The 26287-nt window shown below is 41.1% G+C and overlaps 2 protein-coding genes across 2 annotated transcripts in view; one reads left to right on the top strand and one right to left on the bottom strand.

Moving 5' to 3' along the window:
- The window catches only part of LOC141730111 (unconventional myosin-VI-like), a 29271-nt gene extending 12336 nt beyond the window's left edge, over positions 1–16935 (bottom strand). The window contains exons 1-12 of the mRNA XM_074546746.1: positions 16708–16935; positions 12964–13002; positions 11239–11332; positions 9745–9875; positions 9555–9632; positions 8509–8638; positions 7669–7759; positions 6292–6442; positions 4723–4931; positions 4452–4631; positions 1141–1170; positions 544–582 (exon numbers count right to left, since the gene is read on the bottom strand). Coding sequence (XP_074402847.1) covers positions 544–582; positions 1141–1170; positions 4452–4631; positions 4723–4931; positions 6292–6442; positions 7669–7759; positions 8509–8638; positions 9555–9632; positions 9745–9875; positions 11239–11332; positions 12964–13002; positions 16708–16881 — 1346 coding nt within the window. The 5' untranslated portion in view covers positions 16882–16935. The remainder of the gene's footprint in view (positions 1–543; positions 583–1140; positions 1171–4451; positions 4632–4722; positions 4932–6291; positions 6443–7668; positions 7760–8508; positions 8639–9554; positions 9633–9744; positions 9876–11238; positions 11333–12963; positions 13003–16707) is intronic.
- An 8411-nt stretch (positions 16936–25346) lies between these two features.
- The window catches only part of LOC141730027 (uncharacterized), a 100632-nt gene continuing 99691 nt past the window's right edge, over positions 25347–26287 (top strand). The window contains exon 1 of the mRNA XM_074546665.1: positions 25347–25455. Coding sequence (XP_074402766.1) covers positions 25347–25455 — 109 coding nt within the window. The remainder of the gene's footprint in view (positions 25456–26287) is intronic.

The raw sequence follows: 26287 nt of genomic DNA, 5'->3' as shown, positions 1-26287 counted from the left end.
CATAAAATCTCACATTATCATTCAAGAAATCCCAGAAGGAAATTTTGTTTGGATATCTTAAGAGGGTTTTTAATATGGTCTTACCATGGAAATTTTCAAAACTACTTTTATTTTAAGAGAACTCTAATGAGCATATTTCCTTATTAAATGCACCAACAATTACATTGCTGTTAAATGGCTTCATTAGCTTTGTGCTGAATCTGTAGAAATATGCCTTTAAAAGATGTGGAGCCTTGTGATCTGTTTATCACAAAGGTGAGAGGAGAAGAAAGCTGGAGAAGCATTAATGAAATTATAGAAAATTACAGGGTACATGAACAATTCTTATTCTTTTTCAATATAATAAGTTAAAATAGCAAAGAAATAATTGCTGAAAAAATGGTAAATGCAATTTATCTGAAAGAAATAATTTAGTTACCTGCTCATAATTTAAAAAAAAACCCAGATTCCATTACTTTTAATTCCATAATAATTCAACCCATTTAATGTGTGATTTGTTTTTAGAAAATGATTGATTCACTGGTGTTATACCTTCTCACCTACCTAGACAATATTTCTGACATTTCTGTGGCCATTTGTTCCCTACAAGAAAATTGGTATATGAGCATAAACCAAATATATATGGATATAAAACCAGCCTTTATAACCATGAAAGTGTCTTGACAATCAAACTGAAATTAAATTAAATGCACAGGAAACGACTACTTATTTTTAATTATTTCAATTCAGACACACACACAAAAATAGACAGACAGATAGATAGATAGATAGATAGACAGACAGATAGACAGATAGATAGATAGACAGACAGACACACATACACACACACAGAGTCCTGATTCTGTAAAGAACAATAAATTACACAGGGCAGTGAAAAATGGATGGTATGTTAAAAACTTTACAGCAATTATATAATGATTTTTGAATAGATGTTATTTGGTATATTTGGTTATTAAAGGGTTTATTAGATGTAAGCAAATAATGAATATGAGGCATTAAAAATTGACTTAGAAATTACAGATGCATACTAACAAAGATTGCTATGGGGTATTAGTAAATAAGAAGACAATATCAATTTCTTTTGATTAATTAATGTGGCTTTTATCTATTAGAGCATTCAAATGGAAAAAAATGCCATACGTAGTCATTTGTGGCTTTGTTCCATTGGCTCTGCAAACAGAAGACATTTAATGTTAGACAAACTACTACCTAGTTAATATTTTAATAATCTGAAGCAAGAAAAGGTGGGTCATAGCATTTCCTGCTCTCTCACATCTTCTTTATTATCTTAAGAATTTTTATTATTATTATTTTTAGCTGATTATATAAACCTCTTTTTCCCCCAAAACTTTCTCATTCAGTTATGACTTAAATAATAATCTGGGAAAAAAGAAATGTACAAGTGAAAGCTTCCCCCAGCCTTTCTCCCCTGCCCAATCTTTCAAAAGCAGAGACTTTGAAGCATACTACTGATGTATTTCATGCTTGGATAAGCGTGTCACAAGAAACAGCAGCAATCCTCCTCTAGCTGCTCTGGGAACAGGATGGGTGCTTCTTCATGCAAGCTGTGAACAGACCCCAAGTGTAACTGCTGTGCTGGAAACACACAGGTGAGCACAGGTAGCACTATCTGTGCTAAATTAGGACATAGGATTGTTCCAATGCAAAACCCAGGAGAGATACACTCACAACACTCTTCTAAGACTAGCTTTCTTTTGATGTTACATGCCATACTGTACACTTCAATAAGCCACATAAATGAATAAAAACTACCCAGTTGAAAGCAGATACTTACTATCTAAATTAATTTTTACTTAACTGCTAGTCATTACCTTTAATTTACCCCTGGGTGCAGTAAATCACATATTACGCATCCTTTCAAACTGTGGATGAGTAGTAAAATTGGATAAAGCTAGAAGAGGTCCAGCAGATCCAGCACAGAATAAGCACAAATGAAAATCCTGGATCTGCTGCCAGAACAAACAACTTTTCTTCTTTGATAGTAGCCAACAAATATACTTTTTAAGGAAACTGTTAATACTTATGCCCCTTGAAATATCTATGAAAGCTATGAAAGTGAATACAGCAAGGCATTGTGAAAAAAAGAAATAAACTACAGGCACTCAAGTTCAAATATGACAACACAAAAGTGTCGCGTATTTGTTAAAACTGAGCACATAAAATCACCCTTTTCTTCCTCTTTTCACTCAACAGTTACAACCATACAATGGAAAATACCTTTATTTTCTTCATGCCAATATGTAAGGATGAAACCAATTTTTACAGAAGTGTGATAACACTGTAAAAGCAATATACTGCATGAATTCAGTATGAAGTCACACATGCTTTATCTTATTACAGCAAAATTTAACAGGGAAGATATATATACTTATAGAAAAGTCAGTGATTTTAGTGTATCACATGCTAATATGTCAGTCTCAAATGTAGAAGACCGTAGACTATAACTTCTTTAGACTCCAGCAAAATTTTGATTGGTATAATATAAAAGAAGTCCTGAGACTTTATGTTTTAATATTAGATTACATTATTTATTCTAACCAATAGTTTGCATTTCACCAAATTTCTTTAGCTGCTACCTTTAAGGCAACTCCTGAAATTATATGAAAATCCTCTGATTTCAATAGAAGATACTGGGGCCTGGGTAAGGTTTTAGTCTGATTTTAAACAAACCAAAATAAAATCAAATATTAAATTAAAAGCATTCTGTTCAGGTTTTGAATGTGCAATGAACTATTTGAAGTAGACTTTGGAAACAAGGGAAAAAATTTGCCAATGAGATAAAAAAGATCTCATGTAAGCAGGAAAATCTATCACTTCTTTTCTAGATTTAGGTATTATCTTGCTCAAGAAATTATTTCCATCTCTATACTAACATGTTCAGACCACTGAGTACTTTCCAAACACTTAGAAGGGTCTTCAGTCACCTACCAGCTGCACAGCAGAACTGGGCTAGCTACACAGCAGAGAAACTGGCAGTCAAAGAGTTATGATGACAATTAGTTCATCATCCATTCTGGGATTATACAAGAAAGACCAATGCCAAAATCACCTATGAGCAGTAGGAAACCCAGTGGAGGTTAGAGCTTCACTGACAGAGAAGTTACTGAATTCTCTGAGCTCTTGACTACTGCATCCCTTCTTTCATATTTAAGAGAACTCTGCCAGGTTGCAAGACTAGAGTGACTTTGTGTCTACCTTTAAAGTATTGCACGAAAATCCAGACAGGGAGAGTGGTGAGGCACTGGAACAGCCTTCCCAAGGGAGCTGTGGCTGCCCCATCCCAGCTTGGATGGGCCTCTGAGCTACCTAGTCTAATGGAAGGTGTCCCTGACCATGGCAGGGGGCAGGAAAGAGATGATTTTCAAGGTCCCCTTCCAACCCAAACCATTCTGATTCTGTGAATGGAGCATGTCAGTCTCAGTCAGAGACAATTTAACAGCTATTGCAGTACCGAGGGAAAAAACACAACCATTTCAGTGGAACTGCCCAGAAGTCAGTATTGAACATGACAAAAAATTACCCACCTATCTCAAGCAAGCATACAGTTATTAAAAAAAGTATACATTTAGATGAAATTTGGGTAGCAAAAGAAATACATCTAGGAGCTTGAAATTTCATGGCAACACAAGGGATTTTCTTGCACTCATTTCAACAACAACAACAGAGTAGAGTCATATTAATGAAGTCACCAAGTATGTGACCATGTTCACAGGTCCCTTCATGCAACTTGACCAGTAAGTACCATTTTTACTGGAACTTCTAAGTTGCTTCTAAGACATCACCTTTTACACATGAAGAGTTCTTGCTCTGCAGACAGGCAGTGTGGTTCTGTGTATCAAAGGTTAAGCTCATTTTATCACACATCAAAAATTGACACAAAACAAGACTAACACTTAACATTTGAACTCATCTATGTTAGGTATTTTCATTCCACTTGAAAAAACTTACCAGTCAGGGCCCAGAAATTACTTTTATTTCTGCAGTTAAAGAGAGCTTCTTCTTTAAAAAAAAAAATCCCACACAAATTCACTGTAAAAATGGAACCACCATCAAGACCTAGCAAAGATGTATTTTATTATTACTTACCACTGAAGAAATTCTATTCCCTACTTTAAATGAGTCATAAAAATCAGAATTCTAAGTTGGCCATCCTTGTTAGAACTCAAAAAAAGAAAGAGACCTGCAGTCATGTCCACAAGCACCTACAAAATCACTGATGTAGCAAGACACAAAATGAAGAAAGTCTAAGCAAAAGCAATCTAACAAATTTCAAAATTTAATTTGAAAAACATTCCAATATACTGACTTAAAAGCTCCATTTAATGAACACAAAGTTCCATTAACCAAACAAGAGCATAGTCTTCTCCAAGGGAGCAGGATGGGGAGAAAAGAAAGCACAGAGAGGAAAATGTAACTCCTTGACTCCATACCTGCGCAAACCTAAATCCAGCTGTGCCTCATCACTGATGAGCTCTGCCTCGCTCTGGGCAATCCTCATTGCCAGCTCGTGGTCACGGCGCTCCTGTTCAAGCACGGCCTGGTGCTGCGTCTCCTCCTCTCGCTCTCTAGCCAGCTGAGCCTCAATCTCAGCCTGTTTGAGAACAGGACACCTTTAGCCTTACCCAATCAAAACCAAAATACTACATGAGCAGTATTTGAAAAAAATGCTTATTCAGCAACTTATTCAAATTCAAGACTCACAGGCGTCTTTCCTCTTCTTCCTTCCTTCGTTTTTGGTCTTCCTCTTCACGTCTCTTCCTTTCCTTTTCCATTTCCTCCTGGATGCGTCGTAGCCTCTCTGCTTCGTCCTCTTGCTGCTTCTTCTTTTGCAGTGCACTCAGAAGCTGCTCTGAGCTTTTAACTAAAGCATCATATTCTTTCTGTATCTGTTCTCTAGTCATTATAGTGGTCTGCAAAAATAATAAGAGGGTAATTGTTTTTTATTTGTACTTCACTTCTGAAAGAACATACTTAAAAATATTAAGTGATATGAGATCACTGAGCACTATATTTAAATCATATATACACCTCAGAGCTGGGAAGCTTGAGTCCACTCTTCCCTTTTTTTCTACAATCCTGAGGACCCATTCCTCTCCCCTCTCCTATAAAACCATCCAAATTCATCTCCATATCATCAGTGAAATTAACTTAACTTCCTTTCAAAACATACCTTCACATTTTAAATCTTGCAGTTTTAAGCAACAGAAATTAATTCTTAGCATGCTAGGATGGAAATTAAAGCCTTCCCAGTGTATTTTGCATTGTGCTCTTATCTTCTTTAGTGGTTATTTACAGCTCCGCTTTTATGTCATACATGAAATAGCTTTTCTTAATATTTCTGCTAGCACTCAGAAAAAATACTGCACTGTGTTGTGACTAACTTTTTCTAAAAAGTTATTAGTAACAAATTACAGGTTGAAAATGCTTCAAAAATAGCCTTTGCTAGACACGTTTTCAAACCTTATTGACAGGTACAATTTAATTTCATTTTACAATTCACATCTTACTAATAAAACTGCAATATGGGGATTTGCTGACCTTTTCTGATAGTGTATCATGATGATAATCACATGTTATAATTTTCATTAGAAAAGAGAACCCTAAGCTGATAGGTTAACTCTACCATCTTTTCAACAGCGATTTTAAATAGAGAAGTCTTAATATGGCACACTAAGAAAGCTATAATATTGCATGAAATATGAATTCAAGAAACCAAACTTTTTCTAACATTAATAAATGCCAGTGTGCCTTCATTTTGTCTTTGTGATTCTGTGGTAAGAAAGAGAGGACTACAGTCCTGAAGCATAATCAACAAGCTGAATTCTCTTTACCACCAAGTTTGAAAAACCTCATAACTGGAAATGTCTCTAGTCTGTGATAAATGCCTTGTTTCAGCCCTTATTAAGTTAAAATATTGGCAATGGTAATTGGCATTCTGATAATGGCAATAATGGTAATTGGTATTCCAATAGTGAAAGCAACAACTTATTGACAGCACTTGTCTCGTAATACCAACATGCATTTTTTCTTTAAAACCTTCAGTGCCAATTTTGACACACAGGTACCAAAGTCATACGCACCTATTTTCAGGATTCACTTCAGTTATATTTACAAATAGTTTTAAACAGGAATTACCCAGTGACTGAAAATTAAGACCACAATTTTAAAGTATATTTTCTGTTAAAAAAAATGCATTGGCCTTCTCCTTTAGATGAAGCTTTTAAAAGATTCCAGTACAAAGATACTTTTTCTCTCATTATTATCACATACCTTAATTTTGGTCATTGATGCATCAATAGAAGCCTCCAACTCCTTGACCTGCTTGCTTGTCTCTGCTTTTCCCTCCTTCAGAGCACTTACTACTTCATTAAATTTATCAAGTCTCTTCTTCAGTGTACATACTTTTATCAGGCCATCAATGCTGTGAAGGTAAGACAGCTTATTTGCTTATTTGAAATAATTTTGGATGGTGATACTTTTAAAACTCCACAAATCACTCATGTAAAAAAGGTAGATGGGGAGAGAAGTTATGCCTTCTGACAAAACTCTCCCTCTTCTTTGAAATTTGAACATTATCACATCAAGTAACTAAGCAATGGAGCCTTTTTCAAGCAGTAACTAAAATTACTTAGCAAACAGTGGCTCAAAATGGAAAAATGCATTTTTATTTTGAGAATTAATTTGGGCTGGCTTTTTGTTTTTCTCACAATAATAAATGGATACTAATGATTATTAGTATCCACTAGAGGATTTTAACTGGAAAGGATAAAGGCTGAGTAGCGCTACTTATTCAAAGAGCAGTAACAGAATTAATCAGATAAAACTCTACTACACAGTATTACATCCCAGAATGAACACCGTCATTACACCCCAAAGGATTGAGAAAGCAAGGCTGGGGAGGAGTTCAGGAAAACTCAAGAGTTTTTTTAAGAACCACTATTGAAGGCCCCACACAGAAGTTACAAATCTGCAGACAACCTTCCTAAACAGATATCACTATACTGGGATTTGCAAATCAACACACAAAAGTAGAAACAAAATCAAATCATTAAAGATGAGCACCAATTAGCTAAAAAAAAAAGTCAGAAATGCCAAGATTCAAAATGAAACATAATTCTCAAAGGATGTAAAAGAATTTATGAGGCCCACAACTAGAACAGAGCTATGTCTCTGTCAAAGAACATTAAGGTGTCAGCAGAGCTTAATTACTGAAGTAGTTTTTCCATCAGTATTCCCTGCAATCAGATAATGGAATTAATTTCATGAGGAGATAAGACAGTTATTATTTCTAAGATAAAAATGAAAGGGAGCCTATAAAGGAAGGAAGGTGTGACCTTGTAAAGGACAACAATTAACGACCTTAAATTAAATTAGACAGACTTAATAAAAAATTTTTAAAAACAAGGTTGTCACTGAAGGATTTTATGAACAAAGAGATAAAGAAACATCTTTAGGAAAGGTTCAGATTTAGTCTATGCATCCTTGGAAAAGAGTGAAGGAACACAGAACCTCTCAGTCTCCTTCAATTGTACTCAGCATCACTCTATGATTTCAGATAGATTTAGTTAATAAAGTAAACCTCCTCTTACAGTCCCAAGAAAATATTATTTAAAACATACTTCCTTCAACCAAGGAATATCTTCTTACCATGGTTTGTGCTTTCTCTTGCAAAGCCACATACGAATAGTCTTTTGTATTTTAATGCAGGCACTGGCTCGATATTTTATCTTATTTTTCACTGTAAACACACATAAGACAGAATCTTAATGTTTTATACAGTTTAACACAACTACTATCTTCCTTATACATTTGATGTCACAAAACTGTATGCAGACTATGTGTGCTTGAGAGCTTTTTGTATATTGGAACCACAACATTTAAGAAACAGAATAGCAGAATTCACAATCTTGTGCCAGGCACAGAGGCTCCCACCCAAACCCAACAGGAACAATGAAATGTGTGCACACTCATACACCCCTCCAGATTCACAGATACCAGTAACTTTTGTTAAAAGTTAGAGCACACCCAAGATTTTAGTGTTACAATCTATGATGTCTGAAATCTCCTAAGAATTCAGAAATTCTATTTGCTTCACTATAAACAGCAACAAATAATAATCAGTCACAGACTGTGCTGGCCCAAATGCACAGCCATGTGTGCACTGGCATAAGGCCTTTATGCTCTTCTTCCCCATTCTAATGCAGTTTTCACCCTCCATGTTATCAGAGACTGCTGACATTCTGCATCAGACTCTTCCCAATCTCCCAGGTACCTTTTCTGAAGCACACCACAAGTGCCAATCTCTATTGCACACCACCTTATTACTACTCAGCAGAGTAACTTCAAGAAAAATCCCACCAACCTTGAAATCAGTTACTCAGAGTTCAGTATGTATCTGCTATACATGTCCTTGGCCACATTTCAAGGTGTTATTAATTGCTTTGCTGTATTTTTAACCAACATTTTGAGTTAACATAAGCCACATACATTTAATCACCGAGAGAGAACACCATTGAACTTTTTTCCAACGACTGCAGATAAGCCAGCGGTTCACTCGTTTAACCAGCTCTGCCAAGTGATCAGGATCAGACTTCATTATCTGATCAAACTCTGCAAACTAAATGGCAATTAAAACAAGTTTTACATATTAGCAGGACAGAGAGTGTTAGATACTATTGTTTGAGATCAGGCTGAATTAAAATTTTTTATATAAACTGTATGTCATTATATCAGCTTTCAATTAAAGTCAGCAGATAATTTTCTTACACTTTGTTGTTTAATGATAACAGAAATTACAAGCGCAGATTTTTTATATGTTTGCTGTATGGACATCCAACCCTTGGCATTTTGAATAATATAACCGTTTACTAAACACCAAAAATACTTATTGTCAAAATTTTTAAAAATCAATTGCTTTTATACATCCTGGAGATGAACTCTGGCCTTCCACAACTTCAAAACACATCTAATTATGTATCTGTGGAAAAAAATAAAAGCTGAAAGCACTTCTCAATTTTTAACCTTTGTATAAGTTTCCCATTGAAGGCAACGTTTTCTGAAAATCCTGCACTTCTGCTTTTCAGTAAATATAAGACAGGAAGAACATTTTTCTGGGATTACAATAATTTTCCTTTGTCATCGCAATAGCTCTCAACTTCATCTCCTTACTCTGAATAGAAGCAGCAATGTTTAGAATCACAGAAGGAGATTTCAGTTATAAACAGATTTTACTAGAAAATATTTCTTCTTGGCTCTGACTTCATCTTTTTAAAAGTCAACATAATTCTTGGAATACAAACATTGCATTAGAAATACTGCAGCATCAGCAACAAGACTATAAACCCAATTGTATCCATACAAATTTTGTGGTTTATTCAAAGAAAATGAACAAAATTATTTATACAAATCCTGGGCAACCTTATTTAGGTTGGCCACACTTTTACCAATGTGTTAAACAATGTTACTTTCAAATGTCCTTTTCAAATGGAAATTATTTTAAGATTCATAATCATGAACTCCAAGAAAAAGATTACCTTGCCAGGTCTAAAAAACACCTTGGTTAGTCCAAATTTGTAATCATTTTCATTCAGTCCCAGGGCTTTAAATAGGGCCTGAAACACAGAAACCAGAAAGGATTAAATTCTGCCTCCTTCAAAGAAACATGAAAACCAACATCACAATATATTTTCTCATGTGGATGATACAGAAGAATTATTTTCTTACTTTGCAAAAAAGCCTAGGGTCCAGTCGAGCCAATTTTTCAGGCAAGTATTTCTTGTACATATTATACAGTTCATGAAATGACGCTCGTGACGGGAAACCACCTTGCATCAAATCCAGAACTGACACCATCCCTAAATTCACAGACACATACACAAAACCTGGCATCAGTAACATGCAAATTAAGCTGTGAATTTTATGATAAACAGTAAGTAGGTTTATGACATAAGACTCAAAGACATTGTTCAGAGACTAAACTACAAAGTTCAGCTGGGATTTGATCAAGCCTGTAGCATTTTTTGATTATGTGATCAGTCACAAAAAGTTAATACTGAACACATGAGAAAAGCCCATAAGGTTTTCTCCCTATTTGAGAAGTAAGTAACACTCAATCATCCATATGATTTTTCTTCTAATATTTCTTCCAAAATCTTTTTTCTTTTTCAGCAGATTTGACAATTTCATTTTCAAAGGGAAGACAAAAAGACCCAAATCTACACCCCAAACCACCAAACAATGCCCAACCAGGCATTTATTTCAATCATGTGAATGGTATTTGTGAGACCTGGTGCAGATACAACCTCAAATACATGTGCAGGGCAGTGCTAGAACATTTAGTGTACTCGAAGTACAAAGTATCAGCTGCTAGGATGTAACATCAATGTCCCCAATAATGTTACAACATTTTGGCTGCAACTAGGGTATCAGTAAATCCCAGACACTGTCAGTAAGATTCAAATTACTTCAGCAGCACAGGCTATACCAGCTTTTACCCCTATTTTACATATTCTTATCCACGGAGGCTGCAGGTAAGATTTTAAGTTAGACCTTAACTTGTGGTTGCTGTCATAAAACTTAATCTTCTGCATACTTGCTTTCAACAGAAATTTAATTTGTTTATACTGTCTTTGTTTTTCAAAAAGTTCAGTGGGGCACGAGCAAATAAAGCTATACACTTGGAAAGCATCTAGCATTTCAAGAATAACAAAGATGCAGCATTTCATCCATGTTAGGTGTTCAGCTCCAAATCAAACTAATAGTGATATGAAGAAACTTTTGAGAAAGTAAGCTTTTGAGAAAGTAGTATAATTAAACTCAATCACAGTATCAAAAAAATCAAAGAACACTGGTGTGCATCAATTACTAGATATCTCAGCTAACAGTGACTGCCTCTAAAATCTACAGGAGTTTCTAACACTTCAACTGCCACAGAAATTTTAAACTCTATTGTTCCAGACTGAACTGGTGCCCTATTAATACTGTGGGCAACTCTTCTTTGCAAGAAGAGTCCTAATGCCAATTCAGATGAATTATTTCTAAAATGAATGCTAAGTCACTAAAAATCTAAATAGCTGTTTATAAGGCATAAATAACCTATCTTCTAGAAAACAGATCAAGCAAGGAAATACTGCTTTCATCCCACATATTTAAAGCTTACGGTAATTTTTAACCACCAAAGTAAAAATCAGAAGGAAAAATATCAGAGGCATACATTACCTGAACACTGAAGCTGAGAGAGGATCTGTCCTCCTTCAAAGTGGTGACTTGTCATCTTTAGATTAGGTTTGATACAGCGAATAAAGCTCGACCCCTAAGACCAAAGCAAGAAGTTAGCAAAATACAGATTTTTAAAACTCCTAAAATAATGGTTAAATAATTAGGACTTATGGGGGGGGGGAAGATAAAAATAATAGTATTCTAAAAGAGAAATGCTGACATTATCATAGAATCATGGAATGTTAATGGGTTGAAGTGAGCCTTAAAGGTAATCAAGTCCCAACCCCACCCTTTTCTCTCATATACCAGTTTTGCACTGAAATCTTGGTCTTTATGTAACTGATCTAAATGCTAAAACCATTAATTGGATCCTCAATTCTGTTGAATTTTCACTCAACTGTTCTCTTAACATGTATATAATCTATGATTTATGACTCTAGATCCTACTACCCTCAATATCTTCCACAGTCACAACACTAAAATGCCCCAGAGTTCACATGAGCAAACCAGACTCCTGACATCAGAATCATGCCAGATGAACCTGACCCTTAACTTCTACTTTTTACAACTTCCTTTGGCTCACAGCTGCAGTCTCCCTTCCCTGATGTTCCAGTCTGCTCCTCTGCTATGACCATGTGTGCTACAGGGCTACACCACTGCTCTCTCTGATGAGTTGACATTTAGCAAGGATAACATTTTGCCAAGCACCACCCAATTATTCAGATTTTCCTTTAACAGGTGACTGCTAATGACAACTTTGCATATTCTAAAACAAAATTGGGACTGAGAAAACATAGTATTAAGCCTGATTTGTGGCATATTCTCTCTTTTTCCATCTCTCAGTTGAGAATGAGACAGCACCTGCCAAGGGAACTCTACATTAACAATATCTTCCCAATCACAGATTAGCTAAACTCAAGAGTACAGCAAGCCTGGCCACACACTTTTTTCCCTGGACTGTATTTCAGTTCCAGAATGTTCTGGGTGAAATAGATCACCTTCAGACCAGTCTCATGACTGCAGTAAAATTGTATATGCTGGCTATACTCCAAGCACCCCACTCCTTTGTTTCCCTTAATTTTCCACACTTATTCTTTTTTTGACAGAGCATAACCTAATATCTATAATTGGTTAGAACTTGTGGTCAAGAGAAACAGCACTGTGTTCCTACAATTCCACGTTCTAAAGTAAAATGGCATGTTGTACATGGAGAATTTCACAAGCTATCTAATCATATCAGCCAAATTAACAAATATTCATTAGGAGACTCAGTTTCCTTGACCACTTGTGCATTTACAGCCTATCAAAAAAAGTAAAATGAAAAAATATTTTTAATGATTTTATGGAACATTAAAACAATAATTAATAATAAAGCATTTCTTAAATTACTTACTTCTAATAAACACTTCTAAATTTTCTATAAATTAGTCATCAATGATAACCAATGCACAGAAAGAAGTAAAAGAGACAAAACAGGAGATTGCAGCACAGACAGATTTCATACTGCTTATTCAGTTTTTTAACTTTCATTCTACAACTTTTTTGAAGGTGGTTGGTTTTCCTTTTTCCAGTAAATATATAACCATTACATGCATAAGAAGATGTTCCAGTAGCTGCAAACTCCAAAGCAATTACTAATCACATTTATTGTAAGCCCTAATATTGAGATTATCTACTTTGTTTTACATCAGAAAACTGTGAACCTTCATCTGTATATATACTTACAGTGCTGTGAAGCTTCTCAAGAAGCAAATTTAACTGAGTCTGTAAAAGAAAACAGGTATTTCAAGAGCCTTACCATGGCATGAACAGAAATGTACACACCAAATAGAGGTACAGCATTACTGCATGCATGCTCATTGTTAGTGAGACAGAACTGATAAACCAAACATTCACCAATTTTAATAGACAAAATCATGCAAGTGTGCATGAATGGCCCTGAGGAAATTGCTTGTATTTAATTGCACAACAATACTGCATGGACTAGTCACTTATTACAACATAGTTATCACAAAAAGCATGCACGTCCTTTTGGGAAAATAAAAAATAATGACAGTGTAATAAAATTATATAAAAAATTAGACCAATCAGCAATCATTTTTAAAAAACACACTGAAATTTTGTGAAATCCCAAATTTAATCTATAACAAGCATTATTTGTGTGTTACACAATTAACACAAAGTATATTCCCAGGCTTTCCTTCTGGGTTTTTTTTAATGTTATGTCAACATTTACCTGTAATGATCTATTTCTATTTCCAAACTTCCAACTTTTTAATTCTCTATTGATGACAAAAATTACACTTGCTGAGGTTACATTCAAATATACTGTGATGAGAAAAGCCTGTAATACTACTATTATTTGCAGTCAGGTTTTCAGGATAATCAGAGACTTAAACCTACCAGAGAAAACAATTTAGAGTTGGTATTGAAAGTAGTTGGTAGGGACTTTAAATACTCCAAAACCACATCAGAAAAATAGCAATATTTTTACTTTAGAGGTGTGTCTGGGTTTTGGTTTTTTGGGTTTTTTTTTTTAATATAAATTACTGCTGGGCCAGCCTTTCTAGTTTTTTAGCAAACTTTAAGTATATAGACTGCAGCAATACAAAATTCAGTATGTCCTAACATATTCTTTTTCAGCACTGGAAGCAAAATTCAAAGGATCTGACTTCTGACTGAATTTTTTTAGCCAGATCTTTCAATTACCTTGAATCCAAGAAACAAGATCTGTATGGGTAGTGTGCATCACCTACAGCTGCCAGTTGTCCCTCTGGTAGATAAAATTGGTTTGGGATTTTTTTAACTTAACATGGATGTGGTTAGAAAGAGTGCCACAAGAAGCATGACAAACACTAATAACCTCCTGCTCAGTTCTCACTTATACATACTGTTTATATTTCAACTTGATCATAATAATTATGTTTTCTTAAGTCAGAAACACTTAAGTTTGCAAGAGACAGACTAATTTCCATCAACAGAATACATTTCTGCTTGAGGAAAAATACCCCTTCCTTATACTCTGTGATTTGACAAGAAATAAGCCAGAGACATTCTCAGGTGAACTTCTTCAACAAAATCTGTATATGAGCAAAACATATTGCTAAAACTACTGCTCTTTGAATTGTCACAATTTAATACATCATTAGCATAAGGTAAAATCATCTCAGATAATCTTGAAGAGATCCAGTGATAAATGAATCATTATTTTCTCAACTGATTAATGAAAATTAATTTTAATTAGTTATAAGGAAGGGATGTGTGAAGGATTTCATAAAGAGAAGTCCCTGCAACATCATCAATAATTGATATAATTAGAAGAAGTTCTAATTTCAGTAGTTCAGAAGACTGACTTACAAATTAATGCACAAAGAATTCTTATTCTTAAAGAGATGAAATATGTAGTAAGAGAAAAGACCTTATTTTGATGTCATCTGAAGTGAAATATTCAAGGCTATTAGTGTTCATCAGCATCACATGCTGTGTCTGGGAAGGTAACACTACATGAATTACTGAAGTAACACATACATTCAAAATGCCATGGAACTTGAAAACATTGAAAGAATTATAGATTGATGGGCCAGATCCAAGAAGAACATGAGTTGTGCTCTAGGTGGAGAGGGGAGTACCAAAGTAACAGAAGGAAATCCAAAAAAGTTCCCCACAAAATTTCTGCTTCACTTCAAAAATGCCTCCCTTTTAATTCACCTCTCCTTGGGCAGTGGTATAATGCACAAGACTGCACCACGGAAGGTGGGGTGCCAAATCCGAGAGAAACTGAAAATCTAGATGGAAGGAAGAGGAAACTATCTCAAAAGATCCCACAGTTGATTTCACTTTTAAAATACAGTTGTAAAAAATTGTGGATCCTAGCTTGATTTAAAGCAGACTCATGGCTGCAGGGTTTGCTCAGGACATGGCTTATCTGTATGCAACTTTTCAGACTACCTGATGATCATGTATTTTATATTAAACCAATTGCTGCACTTTAATTCAACAACTACTATAGAATAGGAAGGAGTTAAAAAGACTCATCAGAGCAAAACTCAAGAGAGCAGCCTGCCCAATTCCCAATTAAATGCCAAAACCACTACCTTACAAGTCAGGCCCTGTATTCTGCTCTTCGTGGCACCATAAACACTTTATTTCTGGCTACCTAACAGAACAACTCCAGAAAGGTGTAATGAGAATACCCTTTGTCAGACTGACCAATATCTTGGTGTTCACTACAGGAAATAAAATAGCCATAGAACACAATACAGTACAGACCTGAAGCAGAATACTATCGCTATAAAAAGCAAGTGTGCTGCTAGCATATCCTTCCTGGTTTTTAGCCCCTGCTGAAGAAAACAATTTTTTAGAAAACAGCTCCAAATGCTAGCCACAAAATGTGATTATGCAAGAAGGAATTGATCTTGCAGTCCTGATCCAGTACTTAACCTTGCTATGGAGCAGAAATGCAGAAACACTCTTCTGTACTGGCAATGTCTCACTCCATGTGCAGGTGTTTTGGACTATCTAAGATACCTGCATTCCCCAGGGACTGTGTCAGGAGTCTAGCTAGGAACATGAGGGAGGTTTTTGGTGGCCCTAGGTAAGATAGCATACCGAAACTGTTTCAGCACTTGACTTGAAGGCATATAAATCCTTCATTGGATCTGGCCCAGATGTGTTGAAAAGAGCTCTTGCTGAAATTGCTGCAGCTCTACCAACTGTAAATCCACGAGACTGAAAAATTTACCTGCAGCCCACGATGTGCCTGCTTTTCATCTCTTAATTCCCCTATTGTTCTCTTTCTAGCCATCCTGAGCTGGAATAGTCCAGCTAAAATAAAACTGCTGAATGAGAAAAGGATGCAGAAAACATTTGGAGAAGACAAGGTTTGAAGGTCAGCTTTGCAACATCAGAAGAAAGGAGAAAATGAGGAGAAGCATCAGATTCAGGTATTGGGAAGGGAAACATTCAGCACAATGAATATCTTCCTCTGTAAGCCATGACTAAGTATATATATATTTCAGAAAAGGAAAAACTATGGTTAAATTAGGTACTGAATTTTGAGAGTTTGGCCAACTGTAGGGAATCAATACATCTTCTAGAAGGTATAATTACAATAGGATGGAAGAACACATTTTGTCACATCTAGAAAATTTTAAAGTCCATCGAATCCAAATTTACATCTCAAAACCTGTTGAATAAAGACTTCTATGTGACTTTGAAAGATTCTGACCTAAAAATCCCTGTATAACCTCTGTAAGGACTATTATGGAAGATACTTTTGACAGAAACGCATAGCATGTAGCTTAAAATGCCAGTTTCTTATAATTCAACAGAAGGAAACCATCTCTTTAACCAAATTTTCTTCTGAATCTCAAATTACTGCTAGTTCTCCCAACCTTAGGTTCTATTTAATTCAAGTAACATAAAACTGGCATATATTACAAGATAGGACTCTTTACTCTATGATTTTACCTTGAATTTGTTACCCACACTGATGAAACTGAGTTTTCCAGCTTTTTGTTTGGGATCCTTGTTGTTGTTAGTGTTGGCTTCAAACAACTGTCGAACAAATTTGTCCTTGGATTCACATATAAGAGATTGAAGAGACATGTGCAAAGCATCATTGTTTTTTTCCACAAATTGCATCTGAAAATACAACCCAAGAGATAAAAACACATTTGTTTTACTGTCCAAGTTACTGCAGTCTAATTAGAAAACTAAAGGAAATATAGTTACATATTTAAAAATTAGCAAGAACACATGGGGTAAATATTAATATATTATTTCAAACAACTTTTTAGCTGGATACACAAAAGTCTAATGCCAGAGAGAAAAGACATTCTTAAGTTTGAAGGATGTTGTTGGAATTATGAAACCCGAAGAAAGGTTTGGTGCCTTAAACAAGATCAGTTGTTTTTTTGTGGACTTCCACTTCCAGCACTCAGCACATCATCATCTCTTGGGAGTTCTGCGAAGCTTAATTCTTCACTGCCTGTAATATCACTTAAGATCTATTGTGAAATAGGAATTAATGTGCATGCTTAAACCTACACAGTTTGGAAAATGAAATGAAAACAGGTTATTTTAGAAGTACTATGACTATTTATGAACACTTGATTTATTAAAACATAGTCACTTCCTACAAACTTTATATATCTGGTTTATTTAAATTGGATCACTAACTTTGAGAAGAACAATATATTACAGAGAAAGTCAAGAGGTCAATATATTAGTATCCAATTTCCCATTTAAAAAATCCTCAACAGCTTTTGGTGCAACTTAATACAGACTTTGATATTAATGAACAGAAGATGCCAGGACTGCTTTGAAGAAAATACCAGATGTCCCACAAAAGGGTGGGATTCTTCTTTGATAAGAATCAAAGGATTAACACAGGCCTCCAAAGTTTCCTTGGGCCATGAAGACACAAGAGAGGAATATGTATGCAGCCAAGTAAGTAATGCAAGTAGCATCCTTCATACATGGTGAAGTTATACAGACCAACAAAGCCTTATGGACCTTCATTTTAACTTAAACTTTCATTTTTGAAAATTGATGGTCTAGATACCGGCTTCAGGTCTTACAATGTTTTTGTACAATAAGTAATAGCCAAAACAGCACAAGAGTCTGGAATGTATTTTGAGGGTAGCAATTTCAGGTATTTTGTATTTTTACATGAATGAGTCCATTGCCAGTAGAAATGGAAAACACAAAGTACGATGGGGACTGTGTACAAGGATAATCATGTGTCCAAATACTCTTCACTAACAATACTTTTATATCACAGTTTATTCTCCTCCCCAGGATGTAAACACCTTTTGATGCAAAATTTGCAGTAGGCTGTGAATCAATATATTTAATACTGACACCATTACCTGTAGATTTGAAACAAACTTTTACACAAAACACATGTCATTAAAATGGGCTGTAGCCTGAAAAGTTAAAAGAAATTTGTCAAGACCCCCCAGTTCCCCAACAAAGGAGGCCCAAAGCACAAAGTGGCAGCAGGAAAATCCTCCAGGTCAGCGGCAGCTCTGGAAGCAAACACAGCGTGCCCGGTCAGGGCAGGTGCCGACGGGTTCTGCCAGGGGGCCACAACAGGTCCCTTCTGTGTGGTCAGTGACCCGTGAGGAGGGAACATCTCCTGGAAATGTCACGGAAAGTCAGTGGAGAATGGAGGCACTGGCAGCTCACGGGAGGCCCTGCCAGGGACTGTCCCTGCTCTGTGCCCTCGGGGGTCACCCTGACAGGGGCTCTGAGCTGGGAGAGGAGCACGGGAGCCTCGGGCAGGAAGGTGAGCCCTGCTCAGGGCCAGCGCTGGGCTGAGGGCAGGGCAGGGCCATCCCTGGGGCCAGGGGCTCTCTGGGAGCTGTGTCCCAGTGCCAGCCCAGTCTGGAGCCACAGCTCTGCTGGGACCCGAGGTGTGGGACAGTTCAACAGAGCAGGGCTGGGGTGACCCACCAGGATTTGGGGGGATCCAGCAGGATTGGGGGATCCAGCAGGACACCGTGGTCCTGGGTGGGACGTTGGAGATGGGCAGGGGATCTTCCCCGGGGGGCCTGGAGCAGTTTGGGGCAGTAGTGCTGAGAATGGGCTGGAGCTGTGCACTGTGACCACCCCAGCACTGCCCCAAGCCCAGCCCTGATGTCCCAGGGCCACCATTGCCCAGTGCTCTCCAGCGCCTCCAGAGCCTGGAGATTCCAGTCACCCAGGTGTCATGTCACACACTGGGGACAGTCGCACACTGACCTCCCCCCTCCCCATTCTCCTGATTCCAGGGTGCTGGTGTCCCAAGAAGTGGGGTCAATCCAGCCCCAGTTTCCCTGTGAGACTGGAATGGGAAAAGGGACAATTCTGCTCAGCCCCGCAGGGTCTGGGGCTGGGCTCAGCTCTGGGGTGTCCCTCAGGGAAAGTTCTGGGAGAGGAGGGACAGCAGGAGATGGGGGATCTGGCACTGGGGGCTGTTGGAGGATGGATTGTGTTGGAGTGGGGGTTGTGCCCACAGGGTCCCCAGGTGCCTTTGGCTCCCTGCCTGCCCCCCTTGGCCCCCCAGGTGCCTGGGCCCTTCCAGGGACAGCTGCCCCATGCAGGAAGCTGGAGGGATGCCGGGCAAGGGGGCTGGATCCGTGCCACAGATGGGATGGGATGGACTCTGTGCCAGGGCTGGGCTTGTGGCCAGGGCTGGGGGCTGTGCCAGTCCGGGCTTTGGCCTGGGGGCTGGCAGGGAGGGTGCAGGGAGGAGTCCCAGCAGGGATAAAGGTGCTCCTCACCTGCTGCAGCCTCAGGCAGCGCTGCCCAGAGTCAGAGGAAGATGAAGGTGGCTGTGCTCAGCGTGGCCCTGCTCTTCTCATCCTGCTGTGCCCCCCGGCACAGAGCGAGGTGAGGCACCAGCCAAGCGCTGTCCCCACATCCTGCCTGTGAAAAATGGCATTCACTTGTGTTAAAATTTTCGAAGTTTAATAGTAATGAAAATAGTAATAAAAATGAGGACAATAAGAGACAATTAAAAGCAAAGAATTATAGAAATCCATGTGTCTGGCACTCTGTCAAAAAGCTTACCTTGCTAACAACAGACTACCTCTTAAATGCAATAGCCTGTTGCATATTCATAGATCTCATACAAGGTTCAAACATTCCTTTCAAACTAGGGTGTTTCTGCCTAATTTTACCTTCCCTCCCTCATGCTGTAAATCAATCTTCTTGGTTCATCGAAGTCTTAGCTTTCCCGATAAGGAGGCAATAATTTTTCTCTTGAGATCTTGGTGTCTGTTGCTGTTATCTCTATCCAGATATGATAATGAGAAGAATTTCTTGATTATCTTTTCTATTCCTTGAGCTAGTTACAAAAAGTATCTTACATCACATAGTTTATATTTTTATATTATGCTATAGCCAAAAACTATATTTACCACACTACTTAAATTAATGCAGCATTACTTAAAAGATATTATTACAGCATAATTTTCCAACATAACACATGTAGTATTCATTTAAATATTTGCAAAGAGCCAATCATATAATACAGATCTATAGTACTGCCCTTTCTGGCCTCCCATCCCACCCTTTTGGTCCCTCCTCTGTGTCCCATTCAGGGTCCCCAGGTGCCCTCTCACTGACCATTCCTGAGGCCTTTCCTTCCATGTCCCCTCTCAATCCTTTGCCTTTCTTCCCAGCCACTGCAGAGGGGTCCCCCTGTACAATTCCCTGACTCACCCCCCTCTCCCACAGCATCTCCCAGGACTGTTGGTTTTGTCCCCACCCGTCCTCATTCTTCTGTCCCCACCAAGCCCCTCCCTTGCACTCCCATGTCCCTACACCTCAATTCCTTTCTCCTCCCCTGTACCTCACACCCTGCTCCTTCTACACTTCTACACCCCCAGCCCTGTCCCCTGGGCCCTCAATTGATCCCAGATCAGTGTCTTTGGGTCTCCCCCCACCTCAAACAGATCTCCTTGGAGGCCCTGAATTCCCATCCCTCTGCCTGCGCCCTGCTCCCTGCACCCGTGTGTCACCCCAGCCCCACAAGGTCCAGTCCGGACCCAGCCTTTGTTCTCCTTTTCAGGCACTCCTGGAAGGAACCCAAGATGATCTGCGAGAGGTGAGTGGGCTGCTGGCATTGGAGGGCATCCCCTCAGTGAATTGGGGGACTGTGGTGTCCCCCCATCCCTTGCTGGCACCGGGGACATCCCAGTGACCAGCGAGGTCTCCTGGTCTCTCTGCAGTTGGATTTAGACAATGTCGCGGTCCTGGAGACGCCTTTGGTGGGTACCACGAGTTCTGCCGGTGTCAGACCTTCCCCTTGCCTGGCCACCACAGCCCAGGCCATCCCAGTCTGTCCCAGCACAGCCCAGTGCACCCCTCCTGACAGCCCAGAAAATGCCCTGCCCCACGGCTCCTCCCCAGGGAAGCCTTTGCCCAGGGCCCTGCTGCATTCCATCCCTGTCACCCCAGGACCCCCTGGATGAGCCAAGACCCAGCCCCTGCCCCAGCTGTGCCTCTTGGCCAGGAGCCCAGTGCTTCTGGGCAGCAGCACAGCAGCTCCTGCACCCCATTGCTGCCACAGCCCCTTCCCCAAGGCCCCCTGCTCTCCCCTGCCTCCCAGTCCAGCCCTATGCCCTGAGTGTGTCTCTAACACTGTCTTTATTTCCAGTCCACTCTGCGTTAAGCATTGAAGCAGGTGTGTTGTTTTCTGGGGCAGCAGGACCTGTCTGACCCATGAGGAGGTGAGCCACGCCTGCAGGGACAGGGGTGGGGACAAGGCCCCTCTCACATCCCAGTGGAAACAGAGGGGTGACGTTTTGGGCTTTGTGTTTTAGGATTCTAAGTGGTGCTGACATCTGTGTCCTGTCCTCCTCTGGTGGCAAGAGGGGATGATCGATCCTGGAGGATCCCTCTGAGCCCAGGGCCATTTCCCTGAATAATCAAAAAACCCTGTCAGCAAAGCTGTGTTCTGCATTCATGTCTCTATGTCTCTCTCCGTGCGTTTGTCCTTGTGCCTGGATTTCCGCTCTCCCGCTCTCTCCCGGTGTGCAGGGGAGCTCGGCCTAGGTTCTGGTCACTTCATGCCAGGCTCTGCTGCCCCTACACCATCCCCCCACCCAGGTTGTTTGCTGTGGGTTGTGTGGGGTCTGGCAGTGGCAGTTTGAGTGGGTGGGTGGGTGAGTGGGTGTGCAGGAAGAGCCAAGAGGAGATGCTGGCTGTGATCACCACTGTGGTGTTGTGGGTCCGATCCAAAAACAGTTTACAAAATATATTTCCGAAGGAGTTTCTTTCTTCAATGTAGAAATGTGTCTATTTAAAAAAAACCTAAAACAGTTTATTTTTGTCAAAAATTATTGATGTTGAAATTTGGTTCTGGGTTGGATGGGGCTGCTGGGTCTACCTAGTTCTGTGGTGGAATGGGACTCTGGGGTTTCCCCATGTCTGGGGTGGAAGAAGGATGCCAGGTCTACTTGATCTGGATGTTCCTTGGAGCCCAGGTGTGTCCAGCTCGGGAGGGTGGTACTGGCAGGCTGCAAGGTCTGCCTGGTCCCTGGGCCAGGTGCGGCTGCAGCCATACCCAAAGATGTGAGGGTGGCAACACTGTGGTGCCCAGACCTAATGAGAACTGCTCTGTCCAGCTCTGGTGGGACTAGGACCAGTTTCAGAGTGGGCGACGAGACCGGCTGTCACCGGCTGTCACCAATGCTAACCAAGGGCTTGCTGGTTTTCTCTGCGTCCAGTTACTCTATTGAGGGAGCCGCTGCCGCTGGCACCACCCTGGGGAAGCCTCACAGCAGAACTGGCGCAGGGCATTGCCCTGGCAGAGGGGCAGGGAAAATGTCCTGGCTATGAGCAGCAGAGCAGAGAGAAACCCACAGGCCCAGGCAGCTGCTGCTGTGTGGGCACAAGCTCTGCTGGCCAGGAGGGTACCAGAGTGACCACAAGGCTTTGCAGATGGAGACAGAGCAGACATAGGTCATGATGGGGAGAAGAGAATATGCTGCTCCAAGGCAGAAAAAGAGGAAAATTACCTGTGCAGCCCATTCCCCTTAGGAGATATCCCTGGTATCCCGGAGTGTCTTGGGCTGAAATGCAAGATGTAACCAGAAGTATTTATTCTATCATCATCAGCTGAAATCAGGTGAGGCAGTGTTCTTTATCTCTTCCTGACCCAATCCTCCCTTCAGGGAGGTATCTTCTGTTAATGGGCCACTGAGTCTCACTGCATGACTGATAAAAATTACATCACCCCATTGGGAGATTGCGGGAATTCAACACCTCACTCCTGATGTCCAGGGTCGCCGAGACAACCCTTGGGGGGCTCGGAAGTCCTGGAACATTGCCAGAAGTGCTTGGTGGCTGGACTTTGATCCTGCACGGGACGGGACGCAACACCTGTATGAGGATGAGAGGATCACACGGGGATAAGTGGTGAAGGGATAGATTAATTATAGAGTGAAAACACAGGTTTTGGAATCTCAGTACAGGGGAGTTCTAGGAGACAAGGTAGAGGAATTAGGGCGTGTCCTGTCCTTCTTCTTCTTCTTCTTCTTGTCATCCATCTTTGATGGTGATGGTGGCACCTTGAGATTGGTTCTTACTGAATGTGCACTTGTCAATAAGGGTGAAAGGTATTGGGAGGAAAAAAAAAGTATCTTACACGTAATTTTTGGTATAAAAATAAGCGGCCGCCCCGAGGGAGGTCAGTGTGCTCATGGCTGGCTTGCTGTGCGGACCTCTGTCAGGCTGGGAGAAAATATTGTAGATAAGAATTAATAAACAACACTGAAGAACTGAAAAACCTGAAGACTCCTTTCGTCCTTTGGAGCGCGGGCTGCCCCAAGGCCATCCAGAGCCTTACCAGGCCATTTCAACAGCCGAGACAGGATATTTGGCATCCCTGGGTGGGCTACTCCCTCTTGACTTGGACAAATTCCTGGGAGAGCACTGATAACTCCTTGGGAGAGAAGCTAGAAAACGATCGAGAGAGTCGGAAGAAAAAAAAACCAGCAGTCACTGAGAATTGCACCTCTCAGCTTCTGCCGAAGAACATTCGTAGCAGAACAGTCCAGATCGGAACCAGAGAGGCGCCTCTGGATCCATCTCCTGTGACCTGCTGGACGGAGATCGGGAGCCTTCGGACTGCTCTGACGACTCTGACGATTCGGTGAGGTGGTCAAAAATTAAGAACATGGGGGGCACACTCTCCCAAGAACAGCTGGGAATTTTGTCTGCCTTACAAGGCGTGGCAGAAACATACACATCCGGGATTACAAAGAAAGAGCTCAAAGAACTTCTGTTTTGGGTGAGACTCAATTACCCGTTTTCAGAGACGCATCTGTTGTTTGAAGTGGGGTTTTGGCAAGAAATTAATAGGCATCTTTATCTTTTAGCCACGAAAAAAGACAAGACAGCCTTGAAATTGCTGTCTCCGGCAGGAATTATGTTAGAAGGTATCTCAGTGCAGTCAAAAAGACGGGAAAGGAAACAAGCTGTTGCGGGTCCCTCAGAGGCAGTGGGAGAAGAGCAAGGCTCGAGACAGAGATTGGCTCTGGCCCCAGCTAGCCAGGGGGAAAAAGCTCTCGAGGAACGGGAGCAGTGAGCAATGTCATTGCCTCCAATCCCACCACCCAGAAAGCCCAAGAGATCCCTAAAACACCCTGAAACCCCAGAGAGTACGGGGACTTCAAGCTCTGACTCAGGCTCAGAAGATAATATCTTACTCCCGGAAGAGTTGAGGTTTTCTCCTCATGAGCCAGAGGGAGTAGGGATGGGAAAAGCAGTGGAGTTGGAATGGGGGGTCTGAGGGGGAGAGAAGGGGTCGAGGGAAACGCGTCCCCAGGTCAAGCACAGCGGCGCGGCAACAGCGGTGCAGGCTGGCGGGGGGAGCGAGTGAGGAGGTGATGGGAGACACGGATTCTGGTGCGGCTTTTGCGAGCGCAGCGCCGGGAGTGGCGGCTGCCTCAGCCGGCACGGTGCCAAAGATGCGCGCAAGGGGCAAGACGCGCGGAACCTCTGGGGAGGGGTCTCAGACCGGTGCGGCAGCGTCAGGCACGGGCAGCGAATTGGGAGAGGCTGCACAGCCCCAATCGGCTACCGTAGGGAGACGCAGGGGACGCGCGGTTGTGATTTCAGACCCGGAAGTCGGGACGCGGAGGTCAGCTCGTATCGCGGGTCGGGCCCGGGTGCTGGCGGAGGGTGGATTGCGCGCACCGGTGGGAGGAGTGGATACTGCGTCAGAGGAGGAGGAGAGAGAGTCCGGGACAGATCGTAGGGAGAAGACTTCAGAGGCGGAACGGGAGGGAGAGAGTGACGGCAGCTCGGGAGAGATGGGGGGGGGTTTCCAAAAGCACGCATGCGCAGAAAGCAGAACGCGGTCGGAGGCGGGTCTGATCCCCTGTGACGTCTCGGGCGAGGAGGAGACGTGCTCGGGGTTCCACATCCCGGGGCTCCACCCCCTCTCCAGTCCCGGTGCCTTCAGTCCAAACCCTTGGGGTCCAAGCCTCTTCCCTCCAAGGGAGACGTTCACGTATTCAAGCTCCATTGTCAGCTGAATCAAAATCCATGCAGACTCGGTCTCAAACAAGATTGCAGATACGGCAGTCTGAGAATGGGGGGCAGTCGAGTTCATGCCGTCATCCAAGCTGTCCAGTCCAATGACAGCGCCACCTCATGGGGGGATGACCAAAGTGCCCGACATGCCAGACCTGTTTGGTGGAGCCACAGCGCTGTCTCGTGGTGAGACTGCAACAATGCAGCGATTTTTTCCAACAATGTATAAGAAGAAATGTACGTCTAAGAAAACAATGACAACGCAACAAATGGATTATCCTTTGACTTCGGGATTTCGCAAAGACAAAGAAAATTTAGATGAAGCACAGCAACAAGGAGAGGACATCATACAGCAGAGGAAGGTGTTCCGGCGTGGATGCTGTCGGCAGCGGAAGAAGCAAAAATCTTCTTGCATTCTTTGGATACAGCCAAAAAGATATATCAACAGGATTCTCAAGTTTCCTTTTCAGATTTAGGAGCGAGGCCAAAAACCTCAAAGCAAAGAATGAGGTACAACGAATCACCGATGACCTCCATGACTCCACTGTTCATGCAGATACCAATGGAGTTTCCAGAGGAGGAATTTCAACAGCCGGTGAAGACGATGGACTAGAAGCGCATCAGAAAAGCGTTGGCAAAGGACAAGCATTTATTTCCAGGTTCAGGAGATTTGACAATGCCGGTGACGTATGACGCCCAGGGACAAAATCCGAGATGGGAAAGGATGGGTCATGGAACACGCAAAGATTTAGGGAAGGCAGCTCAAACTTTTGGGCTGGATTCACAATATTTCAAACAACTGTTAAGGGGGACATTTACCATGTATGACCTTACGCCATACGCTGTTCGAAGCATTGTGGCAATGATTCTCACTGACACACAGAGTCTCGTCTGGGAAAAAAGATGGAGAAAGTATCTTTCAGAGTTGGGAAATAGATATCAAGGTGGGCCAAACGCGAATCTCACAGAAGCACAGTTAGCAGGACAACCTCCGGATGACAACCCAGGGGAACAAGCA

Source organism: Zonotrichia albicollis, chromosome 9, assembly GCF_047830755.1.
Source record: "Zonotrichia albicollis isolate bZonAlb1 chromosome 9, bZonAlb1.hap1, whole genome shotgun sequence".
Taxonomy (NCBI): Eukaryota; Metazoa; Chordata; class Aves; order Passeriformes; family Passerellidae; genus Zonotrichia; species Zonotrichia albicollis.
Note: the sequence above shows the minus strand (reverse complement) of the source record. Positions and strands in the feature narration are given on the sequence as shown.